This window comes from Lepus europaeus, chromosome 2, assembly GCF_033115175.1.
Source record: "Lepus europaeus isolate LE1 chromosome 2, mLepTim1.pri, whole genome shotgun sequence".
In the NCBI taxonomy this organism is placed as follows: domain Eukaryota; kingdom Metazoa; phylum Chordata; class Mammalia; order Lagomorpha; family Leporidae; genus Lepus; species Lepus europaeus.
Genome location: NC_084828.1, coordinates 109226367 through 109249533, shown reverse-complemented (window position 1 = coordinate 109249533; position 23167 = coordinate 109226367). Strand labels below are relative to the sequence as shown.

General features: G+C 42.1%; 1 protein-coding gene across 4 annotated transcripts in view; it reads right to left on the bottom strand.

Annotated features, from left to right (window-relative positions):
- The window catches only part of TNIK (TRAF2 and NCK interacting kinase), a 388730-nt gene that overhangs the window by 120623 nt on the left and 244940 nt on the right, over window positions 1-23167 (bottom strand). For all 4 annotated transcript variants that reach the window (XM_062211872.1, XM_062211854.1, XM_062211863.1 and 1 more), the window contains 4 exons: window positions 22863-22988; window positions 6129-6239; window positions 3906-3996; window positions 1905-2035 (listed from right to left, as the gene is read on the bottom strand). In XM_062211872.1, coding sequence (XP_062067856.1) covers window positions 1905-2035; window positions 3906-3996; window positions 6129-6239; window positions 22863-22988 — 459 coding nt within the window. The remainder of the gene's footprint in view (window positions 1-1904; window positions 2036-3905; window positions 3997-6128; window positions 6240-22862; window positions 22989-23167) is intronic.

The following is a 23167-nucleotide window of genomic DNA, read 5'->3' as shown; positions in this document are numbered from 1 at the left end:
TGCGATTTCCAGAATTTGTTTTAAAAGTCTAAAATACCTGTGGCCCAGATGTAAACTACTTAGCACTTGTTAAGTATAACTGTAGCTTGACAAATTGGTTATGGCCACTTATGATACAAGTATCTGGATCGGGACATCTATCTTGTAGTGGCTCTTCTGATGGGATTTACAAATGGAATTATTTAAATATGCTTCTCATTAGCAGTTTAAATAAATGACATTTATTTTGGCAGGAGATTAATTTTTACATTGGCAGCTGTTTTGAGACAGACTGTCAGCAGGTTACTGCAGTGTCTGACCTTGAAGGAAGGAGGAAATTTACAGGAGATCATTGGGCTTTCAGACCTTCAAACTCGCATTTCTCCCAAAGAGACAAATAACTGTATCAATACCCAGAGACAGCGGTCCCAAAGACACAGTAAGGTTTGCATCTTTGTGACCTGATTTGTAATAACCCCACATGTGGAGAACAAAAAATGTTCTGTAAAAGAGGAATTCCTCAGGGCCGGTGCTGTGGTGTAGCGGGTAAAGCCACCACCTGCAGTGCCGGCATCCCATATGGGTGCTGGTTCAAGTCCCAGCTGCTGCACTTCCGGATGCAGCTCTCTGCTTTTTGGCCTGGGAAAGCAGAAGTTGGCCCAAGTCCTTGGGCCCCTGCACCCACGTGGGAGACCCGGAAGAAGCTCCTGGCTCCTGGCTTCGGATCAGTGCAGCTCCGGGTGTTGCAGCCATTTGGGGAGTGAACCAGCAGATGGAAGACCTCTCTCTCTCCCTCTCTCTCTCCCTCTCCTTCTGTGTGTAAATCTGACTTTCAAATAAATAAGTAAATCTTAAAAAAAAAAAAAGAGGAATTCTTCAGCTATTCTCTTCAGTTAGAAGCTGGAGATTTATCCGAAGTATGTCACAGAGAGGCAGAGCACTGTATTGGAGAAAGCACTGAACACAGAGCTGGGGACCTGGGTTCAAGTTTCAGCTATGATGTGGTCACTAATTAGGTGTGCACTTGCAAAGAAAAGATCTCAGATGTTGGTTTTCTCATCCACATGATGAGGGTATTTTAGAGAGAATCACTGACGTTATTTGGTGAAAAGTCCATGTACTTCCAAAACCAGCCCAGGCACTATCAAGTCTTGTCCAGTGGCATCCCGTGATCTAAAAAACTTACAAGGGCCTCTCTACCCAGTGCACAGAGTGAACATGTAGTCTCTAAGTCTATCGTCCAATTTTATTGTCTTGGCTTCAGCCACAATCCATGTAAAAGAAACGTCACCTGACACTATAGCTACAGATGGGATAGGGCCGCCAATTATAATCATCAGCTTGCAGAATACAAACAAGGAAGGCTTCTTGGAGAAGTTGACTTGAATACAGCTTTGATTTATTGGCAAATTTCCAGTTTCAATAGGTAACAAGCCACAAGTCAAACTTCTATGAGACATCACATGATGCTACAGGAACACCAACAAAATATCTATCAACATCCCTTTTGACTCTCTTGCAGAAATGAAGACTGATCATGACACTTTGAGCAAGAAATTATTAATCAGAAAAAGATGACCCATGACAACAAATTCTACCTTGGCTTTTCTTTTAACATAAAAACATTTAACATAACTATACTTTGTCAAAAATCCAAACTATAGCCAAAAAGGAAATCTAATCTACCTTCTAAGAACACAAAGTAAGAGTAAATTCAAAAGAATATAGACAGTGATTTAAACAAACCAGGTATGATGGGTAAAAGGGCTACCATTGAAAAGATTCTCGCTTGCATGAATGCCCTATACTGTTACGTTCAGATAATGCTTTTCAGTTCTCCCTTTGGGTCACAGCAAGCATACATCCACAGACACAAGGGAATTCTACCACAAGGCTCAGTTTGGAACACAATGAAGAAGTCATACCTTGAAGTCATAGGTGGCATCTGGGTTTTCATCACAGGCAATGACTTCAGGTGCCATCCAGTAGGGAGTGCCAATGAAAGTATTCCTCCTGCCCACTGTTCTATCAAGCTGGGCACTCACCCCAAAATCCACTATGTAAGAGAAGACCAATGAATAAAGTCATGATGATAAGCATTCTATGGTGACAAAGTGAATGTCATTCATTTTATTTTGGTAAGATATACACAACACAAAACTCACCATTTTAACCATTTAAACCTCTGCATTTCTCTGGCATTGGGTATACTTTGTTGGTGCAACCATTACCACCACCCATCCCCAGAACGTGCCCTTCCCCACCCTGACACTATGTCCCCCTCCCTACCACCTCTTTACCCACCCCCTAGCAATTATTCTATTTTCTCTCTCTATGGTTTGACTACTCTGGTATCTCATATAAGTGAAGCCATCTATCCTTTGTCTTTTTGTGACCGGCTTATATCACTTGGATAAAGTCCTCCACGCTACAATAAGGGACAATTATGCATCCTTTCTAAGGAATCATCCTTTCTAATGATGAATAATATTCACATATACAAAGGCACTTCCAAAGGATTTCATGGAAAACGGAATTAAAAGTCTATTTTGGTGCAAAAAAATCTGAATCTGTGTTTTTAATAATATGCATCGTCCATGAATTTCTCAAAGACCTCTCACACATACCACATTTTGTTTACTTATTTGCTTGCAGGTGGGCATTTGGGCTGCTTATTCCTTTTCAGTATTGTCAAGGTGCAGTTTTAGGTGCACATATAAATGGAGGGAGGTATTATATTTGGATACACCAAGGATTCATGGGTGCTAAAAATAGGTGTTAAATATAAGGCAACTTGGGTTACCATAATGCATAGTATATAGGGGATTAAAAAGTGTGATGAAGAGGTAAGGCCTGGAGTCAGACTGCCCACGTTTGCAGCCCATTTCTGCCACTTAGGGCTAAGGATCAGCCTCTTTGCACTTCGCTTTCCTAATTCTAAAAAATAAGGATGATGCCATCTACTCTGCATTGCTCCTATTTCTCTGAGATTATCCATGTCAAAGTGTCCTGTGTGGGGCCTGGCATTCACCATGCTCTCAACAAGTCACTATGAATTAGTGATGAGTGAATATTCTGAGGTATCCAGAAGGTACATGCAGGACAGCTTATCCCACATGATGTATGCTTTTGTTTTTTTAAAGGGAATATTCATGAGAGGAAGGTTTGGCCCAAATGCTAAGAAAAAGGGGAAGTTATATATTTTAACAAAAAGGAAGAGCAAATGTTTCCATCTCTTTGAAAATAAACAATTATATGAACAGCACGTGTCTTCTGGATCATGAATCATGTATGCTATAGGATATTTGTCAATTCATGCTTACTATATGTGCTAAGCAGGCACGTGCATGTTGGGATTCTCCGATTTATCTGGACAACTCCAGATTCATTGTGGGGAGGGCTCCAATGGATATGCCAAAGATTCTTTCATTGGTAACTCTGGCAGGTGAAGTGGAGTAACTAGTGGGCATCTAAAGTAGAATATTGAGCATCCATTTTGTACAGGTGACCTAGGTCATAATGCAATCTGTGTAAATGTACCTGAAGCTTATGGGAATAGAGCAGGAACAGATTCTTCCAAGTATGTCTAACTGTGGATATTGTCTATACACAAAATTCAGTCATCAGTGTTCTGTTAGAACAGCAACCTGCGAGATACAGATCACCGTTTCAAGTCTGTCACTTCTTTACATTCAATTATTTCTGCACATGGATTAAGTGCATGGTTCTGTTCACCACACTATTACAATTCACTCGTCGAAATGCTCCTAGGAAGTGTTTAAATGGATCATCATTTTCCTTTCCATTTTTAGGGCAATGCCTTCCAAATGCACAGCGCCAAAGTTACACTAATCCTTGTTTTAAAGGCTGTTAAAATAATCCCATCAATTCTCGCAACTCCTAGGCTCACTGGACTCTGTTCTCACCTAATTTAACTTCCGCATTTTCCGTCAGCAAGACATTTTGACCTTTAATATCTCGATGAATCACTTTATGCTGGTGCAGGTGACTCAGCCCCTGGAATGAGAGTTAATAGGAACATAAGCCAGGGTGCAAATAAACTGTTTGGAATGAAAGTGACCCCTCCAACAATTAAAACTCACTCAGAGATACTGCCACAGTGACATTTGTGTTCATGGTGCTTTCCATCCTGTAGGTAACTGATGGGTATAATCTGATATGTCCTTGCAGGGCAGGGGATGTGTTAAATAAAATATTTGCAAATCAGATCCGATATCAGGAGCCACAGAGCTATATAAGTTTCACAGAATACAAGTTAACACTGTGAAAAAGTAAAGACTGCCTGTATGAGCCAGTATGTAACACAAACATCTACACAGAATCTCTCTACAGAAAACTTAGCCTGATTTAACTGAATTCCTACTTTGGGGGGCAATATTTGAATTTAAATGTTAAAACTTGTCTTCTGTTACACTATTTTAATTAAGCACAATTAAGTATTTCTAAGACCAGCCAAAAAATTTCCCATTGACTTTAGCCAATGTGGCTCACATAGAAGGAAAACAATTTTTATTTCCTTTGTTGGCAGTTGTGGCTGAAATTTGTCATGCTTTATGATATTTCCAAGTGTGCACTGATTATATGTGATAATTAATCAGTCACATCCAAACCGGATTGCATGCCATTTTCTCATGAATTACTCTCATTTGGGTTTCATTGTGGTACAGACTTACTCTAAGGTAGTCACATATGCTTCAGATAAATTATAACCTAAAGGAATCTAGAATTATAGCCTTCAAGCAATTTATGTAATGTTACTATTTACTGATTCTTGGTCTTGGGTATCCAAGTATTGTCATTTTATTATTTGTGATTTTCAGTTTTTAATTTCTACAACAAAATTAGGAACACGACACAAAGACAAAACTAAGAATCTAAATTCCTTTGTGGAAGAAATTCCATGTGAGAGTGCAGATATCCAAAAACATCCGTGCGACCATGTAGGACACCAGCAAACAGAAGCCGTGACACAGGGCACTGTGACGCACTGGGTGTGGGTGTTAGACCATTGCATTTCTTGCCTGTCTGTTTGGCTCTGGGTAGGCCTCAAACAAATTGAGATCCATTTTTTCCACAATGTACAAACACTCCATAAACATTGAACAGAGGGGCTTGGGATTCCCGTGCCACCTTCGCCACCAGAATTGGTGGAAGCAGGTAACAGAGCGTAGACGTGAGGCAGCCACAGGCTGCGTTCCACATGCTCACACGATGCTTGCAGCGTCCTTCCTGAAACGTCTACAGGTGATCAGACATCCTTTCCCTTGGAGATACATCACCATATCTCCAAGGCTGCTACCACTTGGGATGTAAGCAGGCTCTCAAAGGCATATCTTGGACACATAGTGAAAAACAGTTTTAACCTTTGTTCCATTCAGACGGCAGTGCTCATAGGTTAATTATTGCCAACCAGATGTAGTTAGGGTGGCTCAGGAGACACACAGAAGCCTCCGTGTGAGTAGCAACAGATAATCAGTTCTGAGTGACCTGGAGATGCCCAACCACTGTCTCCCTGAACTGAGCTGGCAAAGCAAATACAACCCTACTGTGAGACTGCCCGATTGTGCAATTTGTGGGCAAAACTGGGCAAATACACATAATCGTGTCCAGTAATTCTGAGTGATTGAAGTCATTAAATCTCAAAGAAATTTTTTTTAAAGCAAAATCAGTTAACTGGGTTGTATGTACAAGGAGGACTAAAGTCTGCAGTCCTTACAGACTTTATGTGATAGGAAGGAATTGCAACATCATTTTTAACAAATAAGTTAAAAACTGTCCAGTGGATGAAGTAAGCAATCATCTCTTAACCCATTTGATAAGTGGGACACTGTCTTTATGATCTTAAACAAGATCGCTAATTGGAGACATGGTTGAAAATGGAACTCTCGTTTGGGGAAGTTGCCCAGCATCATCCTCCACGTGGAAGTGTGCATGGTCTACCCCGACCGCTCTCCTATTAGAGCAGACCTCAGCACCAAACCAGCACCAGCACCATCAGAATAAACCTTTACAGAGATTTCTGCTACACTACAGATTTCCACCAGAAGGGCAGACTACAATGCAACGCCTCCCAAAATACTGTTGCCTAAAGATGCTGCGAGCTGGACCGCTCCCCACTTGTCACCTACCCGTAAGATCTCTCTGCAGATGTATGCGATCCACTCTTCTTTCAGCGTGTTCCCTTTCGTGTTCTTAATCAGGTCAGTGACAGAGCCAGCGCCGCAAAACTCCATCACCAGCTGGCAAAGGAAGCAAAGAAGCCATTACGATTACACCGGACAGCTTCCACACAATCGGGATAAGAAAGTACACAGCATTCCACCTGCCGCTTAGGCATGCCATTCCTGCAAGAAGAAGTGATCGTAAATCAATATATGAAACAGAAACTAGTACCTTAATTTCTTTCCAAAATGACAAAGAAATGACCATTTTTCAACCTGGAAGTTATGATTCGTATGGGGATGGGCAGGAATCTCTATATTCTAATTTTTTGTTTTAAATGGTAGCAAGTAGGTGACTTAGACAAAGTTGATAACAACGGTTCTTTAGGCAATCCCAAGTTAGGACAATACAAGTGCACACTGTTTATGTTATTGGTTTGCAAGTAACACTGTAAGCTGTCAGAGCGGGGACTGTCTGTTTTTAATTAACTTCAGCAAATGTTCCCAGGAGGTTTGAACATATCAAATAAATTCAATAAACAATAAACTCTAATTTAGCACCTTTCATCCAAAAAGCTCCAAGCACTCTATAAATACAAACTCATTATAGTACTCAGCAACTCTATAAAATAGGCAGAGAAGCAGCACTGCCCTTACTTAACCGGGAAGGAGAGATTAGAAGAGAAAAAGCAACCTGTGCTTTCACATTCATTTTCTAGGCTTAAGAATATGAATCCAATCCCAGCTTTTCTGCTGTTAAAAAATAGTCTTCAATAAAAGTCACCTTATTAGATACTTCTATCACTTTTTTTTTTTGTAATTACATGAAAAGAATTCAGAATAACCAGCAATTAGTTCCTGAGTTGACACTAGAGAAAGAACTCAAACGAAGCCATAATGAAACCACTGTGATGGGTTTGGCTTTGTCCCAGTGTACATTTCTGACATCAGCACTACGTCAAGAGGTCCTAAAAAAAACACCCAGCAGGCTGCAAAATCTTCAGGCAGAAATCACGTTTTCTGTTTTTCCATATGCCTCCCAGAAACTCATTTTATGAATGAATTTCCAGTCCCCGTTCAGACTTGACTTTAATGATGCCACAAGGGCTGGGGAAGCCCTCCCAGTCTCTCCAGCAAGCCACTGGAGGTCTTGTCATCTCAAAGTCAGTGAAAATTTGGAATTAAAAGATCATTTCAGTGCCAATTTTTTTTTTTAAATCCATGTCCACAAGTCTAAGACACTTTTGTGGGGGAATTGGAAAAATGCCCCAATAGACTCCATTCCAAGCAGTTAAGAGTTGGAAAATTACCACATGTAATAGCTAGGAATCCATCAAAGATAACAAAAGTATGTCAAAAATGCCTCAGGAATGAGACCGTAAAGGTGGGATCGGTAAAAATAACTGAACTATCCAGATACACACTAAATATGCTGAACTAAATACAACCACACGTTACCCTCAAAAATAATATAAGGCACTGTTAGAAATAGAATCAACTTCTTATTTTGATAATTTGCAAGGGAGGGGAAATAGAAGTTTATCTTGTCTTAGTTATATGAATTTTACCACCGAGTAATTCCATCATAAGAGAGGGAAATCTCTTCATAAAATGTAGGCATGCCATCTAACAAATGATGGCAGGAAGGGGCCGGCACTGTGGTGCAGTAGGTTAATGCTCTGCCTGCAGCACCGGCATCCCATATGGGTGCCGGTTCAAGTCCCAGCTGCTCCTCTTCCTATCCAGCTCTCTGCTATGGCCTGGGATAGCAGTAGGAGATGGCCCAAGTCCTTGGGCCCCTGCACCCACATGGGAGACCCGGAATAAGCTCCTGTCTTCGGATCGGTGCAGCTCCGGCCATTGCAGTTAAGTAAAGAGTTCAACAAATTGTATGAAAGAAAAAACTGCTCCTCAACAGTCGAGAGGAGGGCTGTTCAAAGTCACTGTATCTCGAAGTTGATTTCACTTTTTTAAAAGAAGCATTTTTTAGAAACTTAATTAACTTTAAAGAACCCAAGAATGATACATCTTTTGCAAGTACTTAGCCACAACTATAACTTAGGAGACATAAGAATATCCTCCACTTTATACACTAAAACGAAGTAAATCTTTGAGAACAAGTTTCACTATTAACTCTCATAATACAACTCTTTGAGGACAGAGGTCCTGCATGGGGAGTTAGTGCACAGTGACTCCTGTTGTTAATTTCACAATTAACACTCTTATGTATGACGTCAGTGATCACTGGAGGCTCTTGACATGTGCTGCCTAGGCTATGGAAGTCTTTTGAATCCACATACTCCGTCAGTATTCAGGCAACACCATAAGAAAAGTGGAAGTTCTCCCCTCCCTTCGGAGGAAAGTATATCCTTCTTTGATGACCACTTTATAAAGAACTCTTACAACCCAGCAACAGAAAGTTAAGCAACCCACTTTAAAAAAAAAATGGGCAGAGGACTGGAATAGATTATTTCTAAAAAGATCCACAAATGTCTAACAATCATATGAGAACATGGCTAATGTCAATAGTCATTAGGAAAATACAGATGAAAACAAACCACTTTACATCCACTAAGATGTCTACAATTTTTTAAAATAGAGAAATCAGAGTCGTCATAGATTCCTGATGGGAATGGAAAGTGGTAGAGTCACTACAGCAACATTTTGTGGGTTCCTCAATAAACAAAACATAGAACTAACATAGGACTTGTGATTCTACTTCTACATACATATTCAAAGAGCTTAAAACAAATGTTCACATAAAACTTGGACATGAATGTTCAAAGTAGCCCTATTCCTAACAGACGCAAGGTGGAAAGAACCAAAATGCTCATCCACAGGTGAATGCATGAACAAAGCAGGCCGTATCAATGCAATGGAATACTCTCCGCTCACGGGAAAGAGAGGCACCTTTGCACAAAACAACGTGGCTAGATGGTGACTGCTCGGTGAAAGCAGCTACAAACTGGGGCTGCACGCTGTAGGACACCATTTATATGAAACATTCCAAATAGGCAACTCCAGGGGGATTGCAGATTAGTGGCTGCCAGGCATTGAGGCTAAGGAAGATGGGAGCGACTGCTCAATGGGTACGGTTTCCTCTTGTGGAGATGAAAAGGTTCTGTCCCTGCTTGTAGCACAGCATTGTGAATATGCTCAATGCCATTGAAATCCGACATTTCTAAAGAATTTAAAGTTTAGGTAAAGAGCCCACACTGTGGTGCAGCAGGTTAAGCTGCCACATGCAATGCTGGCCTCCCACATGAGCGCTGGTTAAAATCGCAGCTGCAGGAGCCTGTGCTGTGGCACAGCAGGTAAAACCATTGCCTGCAGCACCGGCATCCCATATGGGCACTTACTGAGTCCCAGCTGCTCCACTTCTGATCCAGCTCTCTGCTATGGCCTGGGAAAGCAGTAGAAGATGGTCCAAGTTCTTGGGTGTCTGCATCCACCTGCAAGACCTGGAAGAACCTCCAGGCTCCTTGCTTTGGATCAGCCCAGCTCCAGCTATTGCAGCCATATGGGGAATGAGCCAGAGGATGGAAGACCTCTCTCTCTTGCTCTCTTGTCTCTCTGCCTTTCAAGTAAGTAAATCTTAGGAAAAACAAAATTCTGGCTGCACGACTTCTGATCCAGCTCCCTGCTAATGTACCTGGGAAGTAGAAGATAGTCCAAGTGTTTGAGTGTCTGCCACCCATGTGGGAGACACAGATGAAGCTCCTGTCTCCTGGCTTTGGCCTGACCCAGCCCTGGTTGTTGCAGGCATTGGGGGAGTGAACCTGTGGAGGGAATCTTTCTCTCTCTTGCTCTCTAAGTCTGCCTTTCAAATAAATAAAGCTTTAAAAATAAATAAAATCTAGGCAAATTTTATATCTTGTGTACTGCATCAGAATTTTTAAAAATCATATAAATTTCTTTCAAAATAATTCTAGAAGGGAAGAAGTAGATGAGTAAGTGCATGGAGTGGGATTAACCATTGATTAAGGATTTTATGTTAGTTTGGAGGAAATGAGTGTTCATTAAAACGTTCTGTCTGCTTTCATGTGTTTTGTGTCCCCTCCAAAGTTCAAAGGTAAAGAAAATCGCACCAGGTAGCAAACTGGGAAACACCAGCAGGATGGGCCAAAGAAATATTCTTGGACAGAATGAAAAGACTTATTTTCTAAAGTGAGCAAAACGTGTTTTGTGCCCTTTCTCCAAATCCCATTTTGAAAAACACAGTGACCAGACCTCCTTCAAATGCATCCATTGCTCTGTATCAGCTGGAGAAATGTCCCACCACTGAGCTCTATTAGGCCACGTAATTACAGTTCCCAAGGAACGTGGTGGAAGCCCAGTGACTCCAGTCTTTCAAAATTAGATTGGACAAAATACTTTCAAATATTCAGTAGGAGACAATCCTACTGAAGCCAGGCACTAATGTCAGTGATTTCTATAATTTGCTTCTCCATTCAACTCCAGCTGAAGGCTGCAAAATTCTTTTCATCTCACTATGGAACAAAATGATTGTTAAATTATGTAATAGGATTTAAAAAAAAAAAGAAATAAAGGAACCAGCGCTTGCTAGCAATGGGTTCCTGCAGCCACACAGCAACACGGATAATTACTGCCACCACGCAGCAGGGACCCTCCCTCTCCTAAGTAACCCCATCACATTAATAAACAGCAGCAGGGCTCAACATGCCAAGCCCAGCAGCAAGAAGTCAATAATTTCACATCTCACAAGCAAGAAACAATGGGTCATTAATATTCTCCCCCAAAGCAAGTTCCTGAAGAACTTACACTGGGGCGATAGCACTCGGTAACATTCCTGAGAACTTAGCACATGCCAGGCACTGGGTTAAGTGATTTATCATTGTTGTTCGTTAGTTCTGCTTCTCTCCTACTCCTTAATTCCCCTATCTTTATTTATTTGGAAATAGAGCTTAGTTATGGTCTGCAGCTTTATTCATAACATGCACTCATTAAACAACTGGAGCAGAGTTAACAGTAGCTTGTTCTCTCAGCTGTAAGCCATATGACCTTGAGCAGGTTCCCTAACCACCCTGGGCTCAGCAATGCCCCCTCGCTGCCAACCACTACGATAAAATACAGAATTCCAGCATCAGCCTTATAGGTTTGATGTGAACATGGATTGTGCCGATGGATATAAAGCTCCCGGCAGCCAGAAATCTCAAAAAATACTTATAACGTGGGCATTCGTTAGTTCGCTTGCATTTATCAAAAAGCAGCAAAGAAGAGTTCCCAACTCAGAAGACAGCACCAATGGCTCCTCAAGTTCGCGTCACTTGGATGGGCAAGCAACAGGGCTGAGGGATGCAGGTAAAGGGTGCTGGGCTCACGGGTCTCCAAAACCTCGATCCACAGAAGAATACCAAGGACATGGGCCTTCTTTCCAAGTCTGCACCCCACAGCAAGACAATGACGTGGTAGAATATTCCAGAAGAATGGGTTCTTCTACTTGGAAGGCATTGGTGATAGAGGTTAAAAGGAATTTCACACTAAGAAATCCTCTTTCAACACCACCTAAAGCAACTGGGTCAGAAGCTGAAACAAACACCCACGGGAAGGGAGACAGAGGGCTAGGCCATGGGTGGGGAGGGCAAGTGCTCAGGCACAGTGGGGCTGGGGAGTGGGGGACACAGCGATTCAGAGAAGCTCACAGTGCACCACAACCCAATGATTAGGGACAGGGATTGCTTGGTTACCTAGACATGGGTAGTTATCTCTACTGAGGTTAAAAAAAGAAAAAAGATTGAGTTTTTAAAACAAAGAGTTCTGACATGTTTCATGCATCTGCATGGATCACTGTCACATAGCTTTGTCAGCTGTCTCACATTTCTGACAATCAGGACGTTTTTTCTTGGAAGTTGGGGGAGGTAGAGGTATTCTTATGCCTTCCTGGGCTTCCCCATCTCCAGGGATGGTATCTTGGCTTCAGCAGATGCCAGTCTCCCAAATCCTGCGTTGGCCCCGGGCTCCACTTCCTGCACAGGGGAGGGGCCTTCAGAGCGAAGTCATCCAGTGTGGCCACTTCTAACCTTCCTTTCCTGTCTTCAATAACCCTAACAAGAATTCTTAAACAATTTGTTTCATTTATGATTTGAGAAGCAGGGATAGAGATACAGATAGAGAAGTCTTGATTAGTTGGTTCAATGTCTCAATGCCTGCAATAGTTAGGGCTGGGGCAGGCCAAAGCTGGGAGCCAATACCTCAATCCAATCCCCCCACTTGGGTGGCAGCAACCCCACCACTCTAGCCATCACCACTGCTTCCCAGCATACACATCAGCAGGAAGCTGGAGTTGGAAGCAGAGCCAGGACTTGAAGCTGCACACTTCAGTATGGACCACGAGCATCCCAAGTGGCGTTCACTCACTGAACACATTTTAAAAGCATATCCCTAAGAGGCAGTCTACGAGACTCACATGATCTCAGGGGTCCCTAAGCACTTACTCACTTGCTAGTTAAATGGTTTTAAGTTGCTGTTACAAGAGATAAGGCCATAAGATATTATTTTTAACCTGCAGGCACTAGCCCAGAATATCCCGACAGCCACCCATTCCTCCCAAACATTAGTCGTCAGTTACTCATAAGAATAAACAACTATGAACAGTTCTCGTCTGTTTTGCAGTGCAAGGATGGGTGGGAGGCAGGGGTGAGGAGGATAGACTGGGACCAGGAAAGTCTTCCCAACAATGAGCGGGTCGTCTACACCAAGCAGTTACAGAGGCGCCCCCCAAAAAAAAGGCAGGAGAGGGGCTGGCAACGGGTGGGGGCAGTGGGTTGAGCCACAGCCTGATGCCAGCATCCCATAGGGGTACCCTCAAGTCTCAGTTGCTCTCTGAAGTGCCTGGCAAAGCAGCAGAAGATACTTGTGCCCTGAACTCATGTGAGACCCAGATGGAGTTCCAGGCTCCTGGCTTCAGCCAGGGACCAGCATCTCTGCAAAGGAGATGCCTTTTAAGCTCGAAGGTCCAGAAACAGCAGTGAACACCAGCAAGCACACAGGACAGTTTGATCACATGTGGCTAGCAATAGCCACAGAGCTCCTCTGCACCACTTGCAAAGAGTAAACAAAACCCAAGCTCAGCAACGTGGTTATAGAAGGAGGTTTCTTCCCCAAGGGTAGCTTAAGTCTCCCAACAAAAAACATGAAATACAAAATGCAAAAATTGGTAGGTAGACATGCAAATATTTAGCATTTCAATCAAGTGAATGAAGAAAAGTAGAGCTGTGGGGAATTTCAAATTTGAAAAGTAACCACAACAGTCTTCTGCATTCATTTAAAAATGAGCAGGTATGTTAGGGAAACGAGGCACACACAGGAAGACCCACGTGATCACACTCATGTGCAATCTAAAAATTTGATCTCAATGAGGTTGAGGGTAGAATGGGGATTACCAGAATCTGGGGAGAAACGAGAGGCGCGTGTTGGGGAAAGGCTGAGTCAGGCAGGCTAAGTTACTGTTAGACAGCTCTGGTGTCCCATTGCCCAGCAGGGGGAGTATAGGAAGTACCCTACTGCGCACTTGCCGACGAAAACGTAGAAGAAAGGATTCTGAATGCTTTCACCATAAGGAAATAACAAAGGTTTTAGGATATATTCACCCTGATTTGCCTTTTTATGATGTGTACCTGTATCAAAATATCACACTGTACCCCATAAATACGTACAATTTTAATCTGTCAGTTAAAATTTTTAATTACAAAAAATTAAAACCCAAAGAACTCTTTGGTTTCGGAATTTTAGGCTGTAAAGAGAGATCTTTGAACTATAAATCCTACATTTTCTGAGTAGTTTAAAAAAAAAAAAAAAAGAGTCCCAAGGATGTGCAGTGTCCCAAGCCTTGTCAATAAAGTGTCTGGCTAATGAACAACTTTATACTTTGAAAATGACAATGGCATTTGGACCCACTGAGCCAACTGGTATTTTTAGCAGCAGGAAGCCTGCCCGCAGGCCAGGCCCACTGGAAACTCTCCCAGTTGCTTACGTCTGAGGAGCAGACAAGACATCTCCGAATCAGCGTGATAGCATTCAGGGAAACACTGGAGAACAGAGCTGCAGCTTGTGTTTAGCGCCTGGACTCAAACGTCACAGCGTGGATGCAAGAGACTCTGCAGCCTGTGTTTGGTAGGAGTAAATCATCACATGTCTGTGCTTTTCCCCCAGAGCCTCCATCATAGAAATGAACCCGAAAGGTGTTAAAAAGTCAGACCTCTGCATCTCAGAATGTTACACCCCAACAGAATTTGGGGTGCAACCAAAGGAGCAAGTTTTCAGACATGATAAAAACAACAAAAGGAAAAAAAAGTATAAGTCTTACAGCATTCAGGACTAAACATCGCGGCAGCTGAGGAGGTTGAGAAGAACTGAAGCAGGATCATACACTTTGCCTCAAAATTCATCTAAAAAATGGCCCAGAAGGGTTGCGTGGACCATTTGCAAAATAACTTTTGCCTTACAGGAAATGAAACTGTTCAACGAAATTCTTCAGTGTAGAAGAAACAAATTTCACATTTTTTGCAAAGAATCAATTATTCATCAGATGACTCCATGAAAAGTTAAACTCAGTACCAGTTACAAGGAATTAGTTTCAGCGTAGCTTTAGATGGAGAGCTAAGTCATTTACATTCTGTCTCTCCAAGACATGCAACGGGGCAGCTCTGAAACTGGGAGACTGTTTACCACACTTCTCTTGCCCTTTTTAGGGGAAATTTTAGCAATTTCCACTCACAAGGAATAAGATTCAATCACTTCTCTAGACACATGACCTAGCCTCTACATATAACGCAAGGGTGTTCTTTAGTTATAAAAATAACGAACTGATTAAAACAATAAAAAGAACCTTTATTTGTAATACATGGAACTAAGAAGAGAAATTTTAATTAACAGGTCAAAAGAATCAAGATGCAGTAGACTGGATAAAGAAATTATGGGACATGTACTCCATAGAATACTATACAGCAGTAAGGAACAATGAAACCCAGTCATTTGCAACAAGATGGAGGGATCTGGAAAGCATCATGCTAAGTGAATTAAGCCAATCCCAAAGAGACAAATATCGTTTGTTTTCCCTGATCGGCAACAACTGAGCACCAAAGGGGAAACCTGTTGAAGTGAAATGGACACTATAAGAAACAATGACCTGATCAGCTTTTGTCCTGACTCTAGATGTACAATGTAATACTTTATCCTTTTTAGTATTTTTTGTTGTTGTTGTTGTTCTAGTACTAGCGGTTGAACTCTGTAATTAACACACAATTATTCTTAGGTGTTTAAATTTTAACTGAAAAGTGATCCCTGTTAAATTTCGGAATGGAAAAAGAGAGGGAGGAGATGTACAATTTGGGACATGCACAATCATTCTTGCCCCAAATGATGGAGTTAGAAATGTGCCAGGGGATTCCAATACAATCCCATCAAGGTGGCATGTACCAATGCCATCTCACTAGTCCAAGTGATCCATTTCAGTTCACATTAGATGGCTTGGATAGGTCTAAGAAACAAAGGGATCACACAAACAAGACAAGTGTCTGCTAATACTAACTGATAGAATCAAAAAGGGAGAGAAAGATCCAGCATGGGAAGTGGGATACACAGCAGACTCATAGAATGGCAGATGTCCTAAACAACACTCTGGCCTCAGAATCAGCCCTTAAGGCATTTGGATCTGACTGAAGAGCCCATGAGAGTATTGTAGGCATGGAAAGCCAAGATACCATGGAAAAGAAAAAAAGAAGACCTAAATGAAAGATCTCTGTTAGTGAGATCCCAGTGGAAAGAACGGGGCCATCAAAGAAGGAGGTACCTTTCTCTGAAGGGAGGAGAGAACTTCCACTTTGACTGTGACCCTATTGGAATAAGATCAAAGTCAGCGAACCCTAAAGGCTTCCATAGCCCTGGCAACTCATGACTAGAGCCTAGGGAGATTACTGACGCCATGAACAGGAGTGTCAAATTGTTAAGTCAGCAACAGGAGTCACTGTGTACTTACATCCCATGTGGGATCTGTCCTTAATGTGTTGTCTAATGTGCAGTGATGCTATAACTAGTACTGAAACAGTATTTTTACACTTTGTGTTTCTGCGTGGGTACAAACTGATGAGATCTTTACTAATTATATACTGAATCGATATTCTGTATATAAAGATAATTGGAAATGAAAAAAAAAAACCTGCTGTTAAATTGGAAATGGCATAGAAAATTAATTTTTTAAAAAAATATTATGTAGGATCTCTGCCTTTAATGTGCTGTACACTCTTATTTAATGCTATAACTAGTACTCCAACAGTATTTTTTTTTCACTTTGTGTTGCTATATGGGGGCAAACTGTTGAAATCTTTACCTAATTTATACTAAACTGATCTTTTGTATATAAAGAGAATTGAAAATGAATCATGATGTGATTGGAAGGGGAGAGGGAGCGGGAAAGGGGAGGGTTGTGGGTGGGAGGGAAGTTTTGGGAGGGGGAAGCCACTGTAACCCATGAGCTGTACTTTGGAAATTTATATTCATTAAATAAAAGTTTAATAAAAAAAAAGAAATAAAAAAAAACTTTTAAAAATTAAGGATAAAATAAAAAGTCATGTAGATAAACTTAAAAAAAAAAAAAAGAATCAAGAGGGATGAGTTTTTAATGACATAACCTGCAGCACTTAAGCCATAAAATAACCAAACATGGAGCAGACATGATTTTTGACAAACAAAGGTGGCACAGCAATGTAAACCCAAAATATACTCATATGGACACAGGTTTGGGGTTGTGGTCAACATATGAAAATTCTATAACAAAACTCTCTCATTTGGTATGTGAGTTCATGTTTTAGTTCATCTTACTATCTTAATTTGAGATGATCTTTATTTTTTTAAGATTTATTTCCTTGAAAGGCAGAGTGACAGAGAAGAGAGAAATCTTCTATCTGCTAGTTTACTTCCCCAGAGGGCCCCAAATAGCCATGGCTGGGTGATGCTGAAACCAGGAGCTCCTTCATGGTCACCCCTATAGGTGGCAGGGGTCCAAGTACTTGGGCCATCATCTGCTGCTTTCCCAAGGGCATCAGCAAGCTGCTGGATCAGAAGGGGAGCAGCCAAGGCTCTACCCAGTACTCTGATATGGGATGCTGGCATTGAAACAGCACCTTAACCTGCTGCACCACAATGCCAACCCCAGGAGCTGATCTTACACAGGTCCCGGAGAAGCCAAGCAAATGCATGGAACTGAGTGTGTATGCAAAGCAACAAGCATGATCATGATAGGGTCTCTGGTGCAGACTGAAATGGTGTGGGCCCTCTAACAGCTGGCATCCTGCTCCAACATATGGCCGCTGTTTGGAATTTCAGGCCCAGTATTTCTAGACCATTTGATTTCTCAAAACTTTAAGTAATCCATGTGAAACTGCTCTGTGTTTTCTAATGTTGGCATAATTAAAACTCTACCACCTTATGTGAACCTAACTGAACATATTTTAGCCTCTGGCTTGCCAGTTTGCAAACTCAGACCTAGTCCAACATGATCATTTTTATAAGGTAAAAACCAAAGGCAAGCACACTGTCTCTGCCAGCTGAAGTCTAGTCTCAGGATTCCGGGGTCAGGTTACCGCCAACTGCTGGAATATTTGCCCCTAAGATGCCAACTATATAATTTCTTAACTCCTATTCTGCTGTCTACAGCACGATAGTCTAAGGAATGGCTTATTGAGCCATTACAGTACAATAATCTGCTGTCTTACTTGACTACTCCAAGTTTTAGGAGCTAGCTAGAAAATGTTGTTCATTTTAAAATATTTATGCATATAGGTACATATCTATAAGGCAGAATGAGAAACAGAGATCTATCTGCCGATTCACTCCTCAAATGGCTGCAATACCTGGCACTGGAGCCAGTGCAGGCCAAAGCCAGGAACTAGGAACTTTATCTGGGTCTCCGACATGGGTGACAGAGACCCAAGTACTTAAGCCATCTTTTGTTGTCTACCTGGGCACATCAGTAGGAAGCTGTATAGGAAGCAGAGCAGCTGGGGCTCAACCATGCTCTGAGATGGGATGCCAGCACTGTAAGGGGCAGCTTAGCCCGCAGTGATACAATGCTCGCCCCAGAAATTATCTCCTTGCACAAGGTATTCTAGCCCCGTGATGGTTAGGGCGATATCAAAAGAGACAGCAAACCACATGTGACACTGCACTCTAATTTTAGAGAAATTAAGCCCATTTAATAGAGAGGACATCTCACTCACTCCCTGTGTCTGAACTGCACGCAGCAAAATTGAAAGCCTCTTGCTCCCGAGATGCAGCAGAATGAGATGGAAATGTTGTGTCACAGCTCGCCTTGTTTCCCAAAGATTGGAATCTTTATTGAAAGAGCTCCCTTTTTTGATTTCCGGACCAGGCCCTGAGCAGTTGATAAAGGAGAATTACTTGGCCATTATCAGAAGTGGTTGAATTTCCACAAAGAGCTGGTACTAAACAAGAGTTTATCTCTACAAGACTGATAGAATCCGCACAGCTTATGATTCAATCAGACACCTGAAACAGCACATGCACCGGCTGGAGGACTGCGGCCAACCTCTGTCCCTTAGTCACAGCAAAAGAACCATCTGGGGAATAGCTCACATTGTCCGAATACAGGGAATACATTTTAGGAAATGTCTTTGGCTGCCATAGGCCATGTCTCCATATATTCTATGATATTTTTATATAAATGTAATCCTGATAAAATCAGATAGTCAACCATCAGTGATGTTTACAATTAATTAATGAAGCATTCCCCAAAAGTTTCGTGCACTTTCAAGATGTATCTTTCAGATTTCACAATAATTCTATTAGCAGCTAACTGATCTACTGTCTTGTTCAAATACTTAGAAACTGAGGAATGAAGATCAAAATGAAGGCAAAGTACACCTATTGAAACACAAAGCTTCAACCCTGTTTGGAAAACCCACCTTTGGTATCAGTACTATTTTTCAAGACCAAAAGGAGAAGAATGCAGAGTTTAAGGGCTAGATTCTGGTACCAGACAGCATGGGGTTAGCTAGCACACACACTGGCTTCACCAAGGACTAGCAGTCATACTTTGGACACATTTCTTAAGTTCTCTGAGCCAAAGTCTCTCATCTGTCAAGGATAACAATACGCATTCATTTGTAAAGTGGCCATAAAGATCTAATGAAATATGACAATGTAAGCAAACATAGTCTTGGCGAGTGATAAGCAGGTGACAAGTATTGCTGACCATTATTCTGACGACACAGAATGCCCCACAATTAGTGAATCAGAGCCTTGCAGTTAAGTATGTATTATATTCTATACTCACACTCCTCCAATATTGCCATCTGATATTAATTTCCTATTATGTTTCTGTATTGCCCTTACTCGTCCAAATTCTTCCTGACTTTCTCATTGCATAGAAGTACAACAGGAAAAAGAAATGAGAGTCTTATCCTGAGGATGCTTTCCACAGCTTCTGTCTCATCCCTGGAGATAGAGCCACTACTGGACAACTGTTACGGGGATGGTCGGGACACTGTGCAGGGACATGGGTCTGACAGGTGCTGGGCCCTCAGTCTTCCAAACAGAGAATATGCGGCCCGTAAGCACCACATATTTTGCCCCTGCATTCACCTACCAGTGGGGAGAATGGGATAGGCAGGGCTCCACCCTCCGTGGGCAGGGTTGGAAGGGCTCACTACCTGCAAAACCTCTTTACCAAGTTCAGGAAGGGCATGAACAGCCTCCACACTGGTCTCTTTGCTCTGTCCTTACCCACAGTCACTCTGCTCTCGACCCAGCAGCCTCCAAGACCCTTTCATCCTGTGGATCGGGTCCCGTTGCGGCACCATCAAAGCCTTCCAGTGGCTCTCCCACCTCCCACGCGGTAAGAGCTCAGGTCTCTCCTATGGCTGTAAAGCTGTACGATCTGCTCCCACAGTTTGCACCCACACCCTCACTGTTCCACTTTCCGTGGCCTTCAGAGAACACCAGGCCTCAAACATCCTTCCCCGAGTCATCTTCAGCAGGGCTCCTACTGAACACTGCACTCATCGCTGTATCTTAGTTCGGGCTGCTGTAACACAGCATCATAGACCGGCACCTGATAGACAAGTTACTGTTTTTCATGGTTCCGGAGGCCAAAAATCTTTGACTAGGGTGCCGATAGGGTCAAGTTCTTGTGAGATGCTCTGGGTTACACACTGCTGACTTCTTGACTTTATAAAGGCACTGAACCCACCCATGAAGGCTCCACTCTCCTGAGCTAATCATCTCCCAAAGGCCCCGCCTCCTAGGATCCACACAGGATGGGGTCAGGATCTCAACACACGAGTGCCAGGGGAACAGAAAGAGTCAGTCTAGCACATTGCACCCCTCACCTGCATGCCCCAGTAACCTTTCCCTGTCTAACAGGCACTCACCAGCTTTCAGTGTGCTTCAAAATTTTATTTACTATGTTTATTCACAGGGGCAAGTCCATCCAAATTGTTTCATGGTTTATTCCTTTGTTGTCATAGGGATCTCTCTCTCTTTAGAGGTACATAGTCATATTTATTTTTCTACTACTTTCCTTTTAAAAATATTTATTTGAAAGGCAGAGTTACAGAGAGGCAGAGAAGCGGGGGGGGGGGGGGTTTCCATCCACTGGTTCACTCCCTAGATGGCCACAGTAGCCGGATCTGCATGGATCCAAAGCCAGGAGCCGCTTCCAGGTCTTCCCACACAGGTGCAGGGGCCCAAGGACTTGGGCCATTTTCTACTGCTTCCCCAGGCCATAGCAGAGAGCTGGATTGGAAGTGGAGCAGCTGAGACTCAAACCAGCACTGCAGGCAGCAACTTTACCCGCTACGCCACAGCACTGGACCCTCCTGCTACTTTCATGGTTTTAAGTTTCATGTTTATGCATTCTATACATTGAAGGGCCATAATTATAAGGGCTATAAATTTTCAGAAATCATATAAAATATACTATACCAACATGCTCATAAAAATGGGTGTATTTATCTTAAAGTGCCATTTTATTTAAATCTGGAGAAGAAAATTTGGGGAAAAAAATCTCAATAACTTCTTTCATTTGAAAGACTGAGTATTCAACATCAAATAACATGAAAATCTTATTAGTGGTTTGAAATAGTATCACTGGAGCCATACAGTTTAGCACAGTTTTTGCCATAGAATAGGCATTGACAATTCTGTGAATTTTTCATGTTTGACATATACTAAGATCTCCAGAAAATGAGCAAGACAATAAATGGCTAAAAGAGCATTTTTAGAAACATTAAGACAAAGTGTCTGTTGGACAAAGGATAGCTTGAGAGAGAATGAAAGAAGACATATAGGAAGGTACAGGAGCAGATGGAGGAGGACAAAGAGGAGAGGGGAGAAGGGGAGGGGGAGGGAGGGGAGGGAAAGAAAGGGAAGGGAAGAGAGGAGCCCAAGTGAGAGTGAACTATTTTAAGATATAGGCTTCCACTGAATTTCCAGGGGTGGTTATAAAACTGGCAATGGAAGGTTAAACCATAATGGTATTCTAAGTGGGCTGCAGGACTAAGCCAGTGCTGTGGTATAGCTGGTAATAGCCACTGCCTGCAGTGCCAGCATTTCATAAAGGCACCAGTTTGAATCTCAGCTGTTCCACTTCCAATCCAGCTCCCTGCTAATGTGCCTGGGAAAGCAGCAGAAGATGGCCCAAGTCCTTGGGCCCCTGCATCCTCCTGGGAGACCCGGAAGAAGCTCCTGGCTTTGGATTGGCACAGCTCCAGCCATTGCAGCCAACTGGGGAGTGAATCAGCAGACAGAAGATCTTTCTCTGTCTCTCCCTCTTCCTCTCTTGTAATTTTGCTTTTGAAATAAATAAATACATCTTAAGAAAAAAAGTACTAAGTGAATAAAAATTCCAGTGATAAAAATCAAGATCAACAAATGCAATCTAGGGTAGGCAGAGCAGGAACAAGGTAGTGGTATTAATAGCCAACATGAGTGGAGCTGTCAATCAGGGATGTCTTAACAGATCTTAAAGGAAAAGGACTGAGGTACACAGCTATGTGGACGAGGGGAAGCAGAAAAAAGAAAAACAACATTTGCAGAGCGCCTACATGGTATCAGATGCTATGTCTGGTGTTTTACTCATGGAGCTGGAATTTGAATTTGACAGTCACTCACACATTAGTGACAGGAGAAAGAATCAGATAGAACCTGGTTAGATGCTAGCTACACCACTGTTAGCTATATACCAGTAAGTACATAAACCGCTAGTAAACTTCAAGGTCAAGTCAACTGGTCTTGGGTCTGTTTACTTACCTTATCTGTAAACCTTAGTTCTGTCATTCAAGAAATGAAGATAGTAATTTCTATCTCAAAAAATGTAATAAATTACATAATTCATAAAAAGTAAATAGCATGTTAGCTAAAATATGGTAAAAATGCAACAAATGGCTGTCAATCAGTGGGGGGGGGGGGGACCAAAGAATTTAACAACTGGCTTTAGAGATGACCCATATTAAAGGACAGAAGAAAGATTTGGAGATACTGAAAAGATTGAGATTTGAGAAATCCCAAGGGAGAAAACCTCGAAAACACAATGTCACAGAAGCCATGGGACCAAGAGCTTCAGAGAAGCCGTTACCTCATCAAGTTTAGCAATGAGGATAAAGAAATGGACCACTCAGCCTTGATCTTCACATAAGGAAAGCAAACGTGGACAGTGCTACATACCCAAAGCTGGTCATCCATGCCGGGCGGGTTCTTCTTGATAAAAGCACCATAGTACGTAGCAATATTCCGGTGATGAGAATATTTCTTCAACATGTTAATTTCTTGTTTGATTTCTTCCTCTTCATCCTGCATTAGAGCCACACATATTCTGTCATGAAAATCCATTGACTTACTGGATTCTCTTCTTCTACACTATCTTACCAACAAAGTAATAATTCGTTTCTTCAGGGGTCTTCTTCCATACCGATAAAGAAATGGAATTATTATAACCAATGACAAAGAAAAAGTTTACAAGACAACACACT